The sequence below is a fragment of the Cebus imitator genome, unplaced genomic scaffold, assembly GCF_001604975.1.
Source record: "Cebus imitator isolate Cc_AM_T3 unplaced genomic scaffold, Cebus_imitator-1.0 Scaffold70, whole genome shotgun sequence".
NCBI classification, from domain to species: Eukaryota; Metazoa; Chordata; class Mammalia; order Primates; family Cebidae; genus Cebus; species Cebus imitator.
In genome coordinates this window covers 4236074-4250158 of record NW_016107385.1, presented here as the reverse complement: position 1 = coordinate 4250158, position 14085 = coordinate 4236074, and the positions used below count along the sequence as shown (strand labels likewise).

Here is a 14085-nt window from a genome sequence, read left to right as displayed (position 1 = left end):
GGGTCTCACTTGTCACCCCAGCTTCAGTGCAGTGGCTCAATCATAGTTTGTTGCAGTCTCTAACTCCCACCTCAACCTTCCAAGTAGCTGGGACTACCAGAACGTGTCACTACACCTGGCTAATTATGTTATGCTTTGTAGAGTCAGGGTCTTGTTTTGTTGCTCAAGCTAGTCTCAAACTCCTGGCCTTCCAAAGTGCTGGGACTGCAGTCATGAGTCACCATGCCCAGTCAAATAAACAAACAAACAAACAAAAAAACTATTAAGGCCCTGAATCTGACCTTGCTGCAAAATAACTTCCAATCTGAAATATAAAGTTGCTGAAATTCTGTACTTTCATAATACACTATTTATGGCTGAGAACAGCTAGACATTATGGAGCTTTACATTTAGAATGGTAAAAAATAGAGTATCAGTTGTCAAGAGGCACATTTAAAGAGATAATACTTCTGCCTAAAAACATGGGTATCCCTCTAAATTGGATTCCTGTTAAAGAGATCCTTTATGATAAAATTATTCTTCAGTTTTATTTTAAAAATTTTTTTAGAAAGGATCTCACTGTGCCACCCCTGCTGGAGTGCAGTGGTGCCAACACAGCTCATTGCTGCCTCAAACTTCCAGGCTGAGCCTGCCAAGGAGCTGGGACCACAGATGCACATTTTTTGTTTGTTTGTTTTGTTTTGTTTTGTTTTAGAGAGAAGGAGTTTGCTCTATTGCCCAGGCTGGTCTCCAACTCCTGGGGCTCAAGCGATCCTCCTGCCTCAGCCTCCTAAAGTGTTGGGATCATAGATATGAGCCACAGTGCCTGGCCTCTTTTTAATTTTTTTAAATAAAATCCATATGCTGCACAATTTAACTTTAAGGCTCATAACATTTACTAGAATTATGACTGAATTTCTAAGCTTATACTACCTGAGGAAGATAAAGAACAAAAAATTATTGGTTTATAAAGGGCTTCTCGGTTTTTAAAATTCACTAACAAGCAAAGCTTAAAGGTTTGTGGGAATTACTTTTCAAAAGAAAAAAATGACAAAGCCCCCAAAATGTAATAAAATTAACAGACATCATAGAAGGAGGGAAATAAACCTGGCTTAGAAAACGCAAAAAGGCCAGGTGCAGTGGCTCATGCCTTTAATCCCAGCACTTTGGGAGGCCAAGGCAGGTGGATCACCTGAGGTCAGGAGTTTGAGACCAGCCTGGCCAACGTGATGAAACCCCATCTCTACTAAAAATGTAAAAATTAGCTGGGAGTGGTGACGGCATTCTGTAATCCAAGCTATTCGGGAGGCTAAGGCAGGAGAATTGCTTGAACTCAGGAGGCGGAGGTTTCAGTGAGCTGAAATCACATCACTGCACTCCAGCCTGGACAACAAGAGCAAGACTTCATCTTAAAAAAAAAAAAAAGAAAAAAGAGGCAAAAAGATGCTTTTAAAATAGTAAAAGCAGAAATTTAATGCAGAAGATGTGAATTAATAGAGATTTCAAACCATTAATAGTACTTACAGATGCCCTTTACTCATTAGAAGAGATATTTAGAAATACTAAAGACATAGGACAAAACAGTACGAGTAATCTAGATTTTTTTTTTTTTTAGATCAGAGAGATAAAGAAGCAGGAATCATGGTAATAGTAAGCATAAATGAAACTGGTCTAACATTACTATTCAAATTGGTGAGCTTATTTAACATTAATAAATAAAACTTCAAAAGCTTGCTGCTCAAGAGAAAAAAAATCAAACAAATGAAACAAAGACTTTAGCTTAACATGTGATTTTCTATCAGACAGGCATTCTGCACGCACAAAAAAATACATCAAATTTCTCAAAGACGGCCGGGCGCGGTGGCTCACGCCTGTAATCCCAGCACTTTGGGAGGCCGAGGCGGGTGGATCACTAGGTCAAGAGATCGAGACCATCCTGGTCAACATGGTGAAACCCCGTCTCTACTAAAAATACAAAAAAAATTAGCTGGGCATGGTGGCGCGTGCCTGTAATCCCAGCTACTCAGGAGGCTGAGGCAGGAGAATTGCCTGAACCCAGGAGGCGGAGGTTGCGGTGAGCCGAGATCGCGCCATTGCACTCCAGCCTGGGTAACAAGAGCGAAACTCCGTCTCAAAAAAAAAAAATAAATAAATAAATAAATAAAAATAAAAATAAAAATATATCTATCTACATATTTTTTAACATCAAATGGTATTATAGAAGATATTTTTAGCTACCAGTCTTTGATGATATGTCTTTAATGTTACTCTAGTATTTTCTAACTTTCTTCTTTTAGTTATGTGCTCAGAATATATAGTAGCTAACAGGAATTTAATCATTTTTTAAAATATTATAGTTTCTGGTATATTTATTTATAGGGTTAACCTCTATTATACTGAGTAATGCTGGTTTCCAATTCATGCTATCTCTTAAAAACACATTTACAGCCGGGCATGGTGGCTCACACCTGTAATGCCAGCACTTTGGGAGGCCGAGGCAGGCGGATCACAGGCTCAGGAGTTGGAGAACAGCCTGGCCAGCATGGTGAAACTCCATCTCTACTAAAAGTACAAAAATCAGCCGGGCATGGTGGCAGGCACCTGTAACCCAAGCTACTCAGGAGGCTAAGTCAGGAGACTCGCTTGAACCCAAGAGGCGGAGGTTGCAATGAGCCGAAATCACACCATCACGCTCCAGCCTGGGCAACAAGAGCAAGACTGTTTTGAAAAAAGAAAAAAAAAGAGGTAAAAGATGCTTTTAAAACAGAGCAAGACTCCATCTCATAAATAAATAAACATTTACATATTTAAAAGGCAGGTAATTTAAATAAAAATATTAAGCAGTTGACAGTACAGATGGGACTCAGAGCAAAATATCTGAATGCATATCCTGAATAACTGAAGTCTGAGAAACAACAGAATTACAGAAGAATAAACTACTTTATTGTTTCATGAAAGAATTAAGAGTACAGGAAAAGGCTGGAATCCATACAGTTTAGAAGATACGATCTATTAAAATATAACAGATATGCACGTTGAGATTCAATATGAAATTAAAGTAGCTTCACTAACAACTTCACTTCCAAAGCTATGTATCAGACTAATCATGTTTTATGGGCTCACTTATGGGAAGAAGCAGATGACAAACACACTTAATATTGTGATTCACTTTTCCCTTCAACAGAACTTCAACCTCCAAACTAACTCCCAATCTCTTCTTCCATAAAAGACAGAGAGGGATTTGGACCACATCACTAAATGCAAAAATGTTTAAGAGAAAAACATCAATAGCCAAGACAGAATTGCTATTGGGTAATTATTTCCCCTCAAAACCTGCAAAGTCTCTTGCTCTTTTCCACATTAATTCCTCTATGAGTAGATTAAAAGAACCACTTACTTTAGCTATTTGTATCTGGATATAAAAACTACCGAAGTGTAGGATATTCCTTTTCAAATTCACTCAATCTAAGCCAACAAACAAGACTTTAACTAAAAAGTTTATAAAAATATTAGAACCCTAAACATATATGCCTCCTTATTTCTATTTCAATCAGTTCATGTCCAGCAGTTAAGTAAGTGCTGATTCATTAATGCTTTTTACTAGACAAAGGCAATGAAGTCTGCTCATCTCTCTCCAATTGAAAAGCAGCACCCTCCCCACCCCACAAAAGGAAAACACTTGCATTCGGGGCTCCCTCCTCAAAGATGTGCACTCCTAGCTCTCAGCACACAGCAGATCAGGTTTCCTCCCATGCCCATCTTAGAAGCTCCGAGCTCCAGTCTTATCTGCATTATTTCAGTACCAGCCACTACGTCCATTCTAATGTTTCTGAGTATTTTGAGTGGCAACCTCCAGCTCCACTAAACTATCAGTCAAGGTTGTTCAAGTTCTCTCTCAAGGTTATCAGTTATTGTTTTTATTAATGTTCTGGTGACAAAACTGCATATATTTTCAGTGATTTATCCCAATCCTATATTAACCATGAGCTCTATTAATTTTAGTGTTCAGTTTTGCAGCATGCAGAGGTTTTCACGAATACATGTATCATGTTACAACAGAAATACCTATACTGTTATCCTGACATATCTATAATCCTGTCACAATCACAAAATTATATAAATAGCTGTACAGTAATAAAGCAGCTAATAACATCTAGGCCTTACCTGGTCTCTGGCTCACTGGTGGACTTCCATTAATTCCTGAGAGTATGATAGGAACAGAGCCCAGAGATGAAGTTGGCGTGGTCACCACTGAGGAAGATGCAGCTGTAGTCACCACGACTAAGGAGGTGGAAGCAGTGGAAGCAACAGGAAGAGTTATGGTTGGAGGAGATGCTACCAAAGACTTAGGAAAAGCAACTGAAGCCACAGGGGTAGTTATCCCAGTGGTTTTGGTAAGGTTCACAGTGGCTGTAGACTGGGTAGATGTTACAGGGGTGCTGATACTAGTTTCAGAGACCTCAACCCCTGTAGTGGTGGCACCAGAAGAATAAGTAGTTTCCTTAGTTTCCACATCAGAAATAGCAGTCATAGGTGTCACAGCAGTAACATTTTCTAAAAACACTTGAGGGGTGGTAGTAGTGACAGCAGCAGTCACAGGGCTGCACACCTGAACTGGTTCAGAAGAAACCACAGGTGTGACGACCATTACTGGAGAAGGTCTGATATTGAACTTCTGTGGCCCTCCCATGGTTTGGGGTGTGCTAACTCCAGGTATCTTCTGCTGCAAGGCTCCAACTTTACTCATCACAAACTGTGTGAACACACCACCAGGAGAGGGTCGAGCCGCTGCAAATAGAAATTTGCAGGTCAAAAATCTTCAGTTCTGATATTTTATCCTCTTAGTGACTGTGCTTACCAACATTTATTGCGCACCACTGGGTCAATTTCTTACAGGTACTACCTACCTGCATTATTTGTGCCAATTTCTACCCTCAGAAATCAAGCACTTGCCTCAGCCAAAAACAAACCCTTATAATTCTAACAGGAAAGGGATTAAAATTGAGTGTTCCAGGCTGGATGCAGTGACTCACGCCTGTAATCCCAGCACTTTGGGAGGCCAAGGCAGCAGATCACGAGGTCAGGAGTTCGAGACCAGCCTGGCCAACATGGTGAAACCCTGACTTTACTAAAAATACAAAAATTAATTGGGTGTGGTGGTGCGGGCCTGTAATCCCAGTTACTCAGGAAGTTGAGGCAGGAGAACTGTTTGAACCCAGAAGGTGCAGGTTGCAGTGAACTGAGATAGTGCCACTGCACTCCAGCCTGGGTAACAGAGCAAGACTCCATCTTGGAAAAAAAAAATTTAAAAATAGACTGTTCCTACTAAAATTCTTGTGCAATATATTCAAACTATCAGGATACTAAAAAGACAATACAGTAGCAAAAACTTCATCACCTAAAACAGATAAAAGAAAATGAGAGGGTTTTTTTCCCCCGAATTCTAATGTAAAAACTTGTTTCTACCATTTTCTCCTGTCTGAGCACTTTCACCTCTTTACAGCTGTCCTATCATGAGATGGTTATATAATACATATTCTTAAAATATATAAAGACATTTCTCAAAAGAGATCAGGATAGGATTGTTTTACTTCCCCTCAGTCACAATTGAAGCTGCTTTATAAGAGGTAAAATAGGTTCTTTTTATGGCAGACAATAAATACCTTCTATCTTCACACAACTCTAACCATTCAGCCAGAGATTTCAACTGACATGCTCACTTAACATTCCTAACAGATATGAAACAACAAAATGAGGAATGCAATAAACCAACTACAGATACTCTCAATGCTAAAACACAAATGCTTCAAGAAGGTAATTTATTACAGACTTCAGCATTTAAATGTTAAGCAAAAGGGATCTGCATTCATCAGTGGCTCACGCCTGTAATCCTAGCACTTTGGGAGGCTAAGGCAGGCGGATCACCTGAGGTCAGCAGTTCGAGACCAGCCTGACCAACATAGAGAAACCCTGTCTCTACTAAATATACAAAAATAAGCTGGGCATGGTGGCACATGCCTGTAATCCCAGCTACTTGAGAGGCTGAGGCAGGAGAATAACTTGAACCCAGGAGGCAAAGGTTGCAGTAGCCAAGATCACGCCACAGCATTCCAGCCTGGGCAACAAGAGTGAAACTCTGTCTCAAATAAAAAAAGAGAGATTTTCATTCACAAAACAGAGATGAATAGAATAAACCAACATTGCCAAAATTGTATTTATAGGAGCTTTCTACTTTAAGCCTATACTACTCACCCCAACAGCTTTTGCTAGCTCCTTGATTTCATAAGTTTAAGAACTACCAACAGAAGAATTTACACAGCACCAGCAAGAATTCAGCAAGATGCCAAAAACACCAGCCCTCATAGGAAAAGAGTAAACTATTTTTAATTTAGTAAAATATTTTAATGAATAATTTAGTAAAATAGTATTTTAAATAGTAAACTTTTTTGGGGGTGGGGGGAGATGGAACCTCGCTCTGTCGCCAATGCTGGAGTGCAGTGGCACAATCTCGGCTCACTGCAACCCTGCCTCCTGGGTTCAAGAGATTCTCCTGCCTCAGCCTCCCGAGGAGCTGAGATTATAGGCGTGCACCACCACGCCTGGCTAACTTTTGTATTTTTAGTAGAGACAGGGTTTTACCATGTCAGCCAGGCTGGTCTCAAACTCCTGACTTCATGATCCACCCGCCTCAGCCTCCCAAAGTGCTGAGATTACAGGCATGAGCCACTGTACCCAGCAATAGTAAACTATTTTTAAATCTCTTCCCTTTCTAGAAACAAAATTAAAATCCTAAGTCTTTGCTATATTAATAAAGAGTCTAAAACCCTTACAAACAACTGTAAAACTTGCCTTCAGGTCAGTGTTATTAAAAAATAAAATCAAAAATTTTAAAAGCCCAGGCAAGACAGACATCAAGAATACGAATAATGCCAAATTACATATTTCTCTAATTTTAACAACCTCCAAGCCTGTACCAACTGGCCCACCACCAAGTCATAGGCCATTCCAAACCATACGTACACTCCAACTTACCAATTGGCCGTTTTGCTGGGACAAATGCCTTCAGATTCTTCCCAGGGCGATTTGTTGGAGCGCCAGAGGAGGATGCCATTTTGGAATTGGATGTTGAAGGCAACAGGGTACGTGGTTTCCTGGATGCAGCCACCTTGGCATTGGATGCTACCTTGGAGATGACAGTACTGAGGGTTGAGAGGTCCAGGACTGAGGGTCGCAACCTGCCTGTGATATAAGCAGCTAGCCTATTGGCTGGATGCAATGCCCCCATCTGTCCCAATAGCAACTTAGCCTGCGGGTAACTCTTACCATTAACCTGAAACAAGTGGCAAAGAGAAATTCTGTAAAGATAAAATTCTCCTGCTAACTCCTCTCCCTTGACAGGGGCTTCATTTTTACAAGTTTTTATAAGTCTATTTTTCAGATTTAAAAGGGAAAAAGAAGACTTTTTCCATTTAGAATAATCTGAGTAATCAGGAGGCAAAAAATGCAGTCATTTGATATTCTGAACTAATCTCATCTTCATTCTGTTGTCTGAAAAAAGAGAATCAAACTCATCATTTCTGCATTCTAGGTATGTGAAAGTTAACAAATCTAAACAACCGGAATTATCCAATTGTTTTACTTGTAAATAAGCCATTCTGGCTAAGCTATTAGCTTCATCAGCAAAAATGATTAACTGTGTCCCACGGAATGTCTCTGATAAGACCAGAGAGGCATAATGAAGCTCTCACACAAGGGACCTTTCAAGCATCCTTCATATTTGAAAAATGTAAGTGAATATACTTTAAGTTATAAGAGAATCATTGTTACAATAACCTAAGCCATAATTACCTCACAGTTTTTGGTTTTCAAAAGGCTTAGCTTTAAAGATACCATTTTTATCTCTTGGGCAAAACATGGATTCAAAACAAATGCTGGTAGAAACTCATTCTCATTCTAGATTATTAACTAAATGGTCAGAAGAAAGTGAACCAACAAATGAGGTAAAGATCCTATCTGCTGTCTCAGTTGATTAGACTACCCAACATGGGTAGCAGCAGCGCAGCTGTTTTATGTGAGGGTTGTTTTTTTTGTTTTTTGTTTTTAAAGGGAAAAAAAAACCCACCTCCCAAGTCTCTACCCATGTTCTCTAGGTCATATTGCCAGGTAATTCTAGAGAAGACAACCTTCTCTGTATCTCCTTTTCACCATTTAAAAGTCGGGGGTTGGGAGAGATGGAGTGAGGTAGAATCTACTCTCTAGTAGGGAAGTGGTGAGGAGACTAGCTACAGCAAGCAACTCCATCTTCAGAGACACAAAACAAAATTACTCTTTGCTACCTCAGTAAAATTGTGATGATTCCCCCAAAGATCAAGATTATCTCTGCCTTGAGTTTGGTACAAAAAAATGTGATCATTCTCCCTGAAAGTAAACTTTACTATCACTTTTTAGGCTATATGGAAATAGGTCAGACCCCCTTCCCAACTCCCTTGGGACTGCTCTGACGACTACTCTGTAGCTTCCCCAAAGTTTACCTTACAGTTGCCTGACTGCTTATGCAGACACATTCTATGGTGGCTTTGTGAGTCCTGGGTAGAAGAGAACACAAAATTTCCCCGCTTGTATTTTAGGGAGTCTGATCTCACAAGAAATTATATCAGGCAAACCTCTGCTTTCAAAGTACCAATCAATAAGGTAAAGAGAAAACGCTGTACTCCTCATCATTAAGAGTACAAGAAATACCCACAAAAGCATTTACATAGCATGCACAACAGTAAACTGCAATAAAAAGTTTTTTAAGAAGATCAATCACATTATTTATTTATTTATTTTTTTTTTTTTTGAGATGGAGTTTTGCTGTTGTTGCCCAGGCTGGAGTGCAATGGCACGATCTCGGCTCACCGCAACCTCCGCCTCCTGGGTTCAAGCAATTCTCCGGCCTCAGCCTCCCGAGTAGCTGGGACTACAGGCATGCACCATCATGCCCAGCTAATTTTTGTATTTTTAGTAGAGACGAGGTTTCACCTTGTTGACCAGGATGGTCTTGATCTCTTGACCTCGTGATCCACCCGCCTCGGCCTCCCAAAGTGCTGGGATTACAGGCTTGAGCGACCGCGCCCGGCTCAATCACATTATTAATGGAGAAGTCCTTAGTAACTTAAAAGCAGCCAATCTAATGGAAGTCAAGTTAACCTTGCAGTAATATCAAACACTTCCACACATTCACTACTCTAATACAAAAATGCATTTTTGTGTGTGTGAGACCAAGTCTCACTCAGTAGCCCAGGCTGGAGTGCAATGGCACAATCTCAGCTCATTGCAACTTCCACCTCCCGGGTTCAAGTGATTCTCCTGCCTCAGCCTCCCGAGAAACTGGGTTATAGGCATGCACCACCACACCTGGCTAATTTTTGTATTTTTAGTAGAGACAGGGTTTAGCCATGTTGGCCACACTGGTCTCGAACTCCTGACCTCAGGTGACCAGCCTGCCTCGGCCTCTCAAAGTGCTGGGATTACAGGCGTGAGCCACCACACCCAGCTAGAAAAACCTTTTTGACTATGACTCACACTAAGTCAGAACTTCTCTTTTCAAATTTTCCAGATGCCAGTATAATTTTACTAATATAACCTACCTGAATTACTAAATAACATGTATAGAAATATTTTTCCTACAATAATGATTACAATGACAAAACCCCTATGAATCAAATAAAGAAAAAATATAATTAAGTAAATATGGCTCAATTTTTACGTATGTATTTAAATAACACCTTACTAAGTTAAAATTTTCAGCTGTACATGGTGGCTCACACCTGTAATCCTAGCACTTTGAGAGGCCAAGGTGAGTGGATCACCTGAGCTCAGAAGTACCAAACCAGCCTAGGTGACATAGTAAAAGCCCACCTCTATCAAACACACACACACACACACACACACACACACACACACACACACACAATTAGCTGGGTGTGGTGTCACACACCTGTAATCCCAGCTACTTGGGAGGCTGAGGCACAAAGAATCGCTTCAACCTAGGAGGGAGAGGTTGCAGTGAGTCAATATTGTGCCACTGCACTCCAACCTTGGCAACAGAGCAAGACTCTGACAAATAAATAAATAAATAAAATTTTTAAAAATGAAATAAAAATTTCCCCAAGTTTCTAAACATATACTGCCTATCATAAAGTCAACTTCATCTTCCCCTTATACCTACCATTCTAACCATGATTTTGTTTTGAAAGCTAACCGCTAATAATAAATTCCAAGAGCTAGACTGAATGCCTAACTATCCTTGCTTGATCGTCAAAGTATCACTAGAGCCCCAGGCAATAAAGTTTATGAAGAGCAACTTTCTGGGAAGGTAAGAAAGAAAATTATTAACTAATACAAGGCTCTATATTTCTGTTCATAAATGTGACAAAAATTCACTCTAGGTATACATCTAACCTAGGCCTATTACAAAAAGAGATAATAATTTTGTCACCCAGTTCCCAGGAAACATAAAGATAAAGGATACCAGGCCCATAAAGGACTCTGAAAAATCATGATACTACCTAGGTATAAAAAGGTGCTATACCCAGATTAAAGATAATTCTCACCTGGATAAGCCCAGATGTACTTGAACTGGGTTTACGTTTATAGGCCACAAGCTTCCCTGCAGGAGAAAGCCCTGCATAAAAAGGCAGACCTTTGCCTCCATGTAATCTCTCCCTCACTGAATCCAGGGCATCTGTCTGCACAGGAGAGATATCCTCCATTTTCCCAGGGGACAATGGACCATCAGGAGTCTCTGATCCAGATTTCTCAGCCATATCATCTTGGTCTTGACATGATGGCATAGAGATTTTCACACGAGAAGAATAAACAGGAGGGTTCTTCTCACCCCGGCTCTTTCGCTGAGAAGCCAACTCAATGATGAAGCTGCCCACCTTAAGTGATTGTGGCATGTTGCTATTGATGTGCTGGGATAAGATGCTCAAAATCTTGTTCCGATCCTCCTCCCAGTTGCAGTCTGAGATGATCTCAATCAGTTTGGTGGGACCACCAGGTGACCGCTGATGCATATAAGAAGTAGAAGAGGATTCCCCTTCATTGCAGGAAGACTTCCAGCTCTTTTCTGATGAGAAATAATAATAAATAAAAAGTTGAAAGACTATTTCTGTATCACAACATTTTGTATGGCACTCTGAAAAAAACTGTCACATTCTCATGTTCTTTCACAGTAGCAACTTAAAATGTATTAACTTTCACAATTTGTGAGTTTTCCAATAAGAAAAATTCCAGACAATCAGACTACAACAGTCCGAATTATCCCGCTGACTGGGCTTTAATAGTGAGTTCCCTTAAAACTGCTCTAAATGCCATAATTATTACATTAGCGGTTAGCTTGCAAAAAAGCATGACCTATAATCAAGGTTAAGCTTCACTGGTATAGGTTACTATGTTGCTACCCATACAGGGAAAGTGAGGCTACTTGTAAGATGTTTGAAGCATGTGAACATTAGAGTCAATCCAAAAGAACAGCAAGAAAAATAGCACTCTGACTTGAAGTGTACTATACCTCTAATTTCTACTGCAAGTACTTCTGAATTACTTCTGTGCCTCTAGATATGACTGCTCCATTTCTACATTGTATGTAGATCACTCAGCTCCCCAAAGTATTCCATCCATGGCAACATGTACACTAGATATGTATTTCACTAGACTCCTAGATTTCTTGAGAACAGCTGCCCAGTGAGTGTACCTGTATGTCAAGGAACCCCATAATCCTCTCAGGGTGCTCATGCTCTCAACCAGGCTCCCTCCACCCCAGCAACCTCCTCCGCTTACCTCAATGTGCTATAGAAACACTATCATTATTTGTATGTACCATGACTTCTTTTAGAAAGTTAAGCCCTGCTGCTTAAATGTCAGAAGTCTTAGGAAGCATAACCAAAATCAAATAGGTAACTCCCTGACCACTATCTCTTAACAACGTAATTCTGGCAGTGGCCTCTGCTAGATAAATCACAGTAATATTCCTTCCTTTCTCCCTTTAGATTTCCCCAAAGGTGGCAGTTATGGAGGACCAATAGCTAATGATGCCAATACTGGGGGTTGGAAAGAGGTTAAAATAAAATTCACTGACCCCATCCTAAATGTCTCTTGCAACAACATGCTATATCAACATGAACGAGTTTTCTTTTATTTTTGAGAGCAGGAGTGTTAACAGACCAAATAATGGGGGAAAAAACTTTTACTTATTGTCCCTGTTTTTGGCATAAGTTTGAAATAGGGTAGGCAGACATGTTCTGAATTGATGGTTTGGGTTTTCTCCCATTTTTAATATAATCTAGACCTAAATAATTTCTATAAAATGTTAAAATCTACTTTTCATTCTAACCTTGTAGTTTACCAGAATCATCCTCCAAGTCACAGGTGAGCTGTTTTAAGGGCTGCTGTTCAGAATCAGGTTCCTGAAGGAGACAGTAACACAGAAATAATTTAACACATATTCAGTACTCACAGAAACTTGAGACACAAGCACTAAATCTCTCTCAGAAGTTTAAATTATTAGAAAGATTAAAATGTTAACAGCTTCAATCCACATGCACAGCTACAGTACTATCATATAAAACCTTGGGCAAAAACAAGTAGTTTTGCTCCCTAATATCCTTGATAGTGACTGAGTCATCAAGAAAATAATTCACATTGTACTTTATAGTAAAGAAGGAAATATATTTACTGTTTAATGAAACAAACGGCAGTTATTCAGAAAATTCACGAAGTGAGGCCACCTTGGTGGCTCATATCTATCATCTCAGCATTCTGAGAGGCAGAGGTGGGCAAATCACTTGAGCCAAGGAGTGCAAAACCCCATCTCTACAAAAATACAAAAGCTTAGCCACCAGTCGTGGCACACGCCTGTGGTCCCAGTTACTTGGGGAAGCTGAAACAGAAAGATCGCTTGAGCCAGGGAGGTGAAGGCTGCAGTGAGTCAAGATCGCGCCACTGCACTCCAGCCTGGGCAACAGAGTGAGACCCTATCTCCAAAAAAAAAAAGTAAGAAAGAAAACAAAATTTGCCAATGTGGAAAGATGCACACCCTAACAATTACAGATAAATAATTAAAATCCAGGATTCTTAAAAATTACTCCAAGGTCAGAAAAAATAATACATTTTAATTTATTTATCGAATCCTCTATTAACAGGAATTCTGCCTCCAAGTTTTCATTATTAAGAAGAATAGGGCACTGAATAGCCTTATATATGTGTATGTTTGAGTAAATACACATACACGTATTTACTCATCTTTGTGCCCTCATGCTAGTATTTCTATATACCAACCTGCCATGTACACTTAAAATTTAGGGTCAAAATATATGCACGTTTAAATTTTTTTTTGTTGTTATTAGCAAATTGCTGTTTAAAAGAAAACTGTTGATTTATACCTGTAGTGGTTTTCTAGGTAGTCACCACTGATGTTGAGGTGGCAGTACAGGTGAAGGTGGAACCCCCAGCCATCAGCTGAACCATGGAAGGGGCAGACGTAAAGCCTAACTACAAGGATAACTGAAATCAGAACTTACTCTTTAAATTATCTGTGAATGTGTGCCTCAGTTTCTCATGCCAGCTTCCTCCATGGGTTGCAAACATTGCCACCTAGACTCTTTTACCATTCCACTTTCACTAATCAGGAGAGACCAACCTCTTTCCTTAGTTCCAATTTTTTTTAAGTGAAGGCAAGTATATAAGAAAGAAGAGGAACAGGCCAGGCATGATGGCTCACACCTGTAATCCTAGCACTTTGGGAGGCCGAGGTGTGCGGATCAGATGAGGTCAGGAGTTCAAGACCACCCTGGCCAATATGGTGAAACCCCATCTCTACTAAAATACAAAAATTAGCCAGACATGATGGCAGGTGCCTGTAATCCCAGCTACTCGGGAGGCTGAGACGGGAGAATCGCTTGAACCCAGGAGACAGTGGTTGCAGTGAGCCAAGATCGCACCACTACACCGATCCAGCCTCGGTGACTGAGCGAGACTCTGTCTAAAAAAAAGAAAAAAGAAGGCACAGAAATTAAAAAAAAAAAAAAAAAAAAAAAGAAAAAAAAAAAAAAAAAAAAAAAA

At 40.0% G+C, this 14085-nt stretch overlaps 1 protein-coding gene across 13 annotated transcripts in view; it reads right to left on the bottom strand.

Moving 5' to 3' along the window:
- The window catches only part of MGA (MAX dimerization protein MGA), a 168554-nt gene that overhangs the window by 21056 nt on the left and 133413 nt on the right, over positions 1–14085 (bottom strand). For 8 of the 13 annotated variants that reach the window (XM_037739445.1, XM_037739454.1, XM_037739447.1 and 5 more), the window contains 4 exons: positions 12359–12431; positions 10575–11092; positions 7012–7309; positions 4144–4767 (listed from right to left, as the gene is read on the bottom strand). In XM_037739445.1, the coding sequence (XP_037595373.1) occupies positions 4144–4767; positions 7012–7309; positions 10575–11092; positions 12359–12431 (1513 nt within the window). The remainder of the gene's footprint in view (positions 1–4143; positions 4768–7011; positions 7310–10574; positions 11093–12358; positions 12432–14085) is intronic. The other 5 variants (XM_037739451.1, XM_037739448.1, XM_037739449.1 and 2 more) reach the window with 5 other exon arrangements.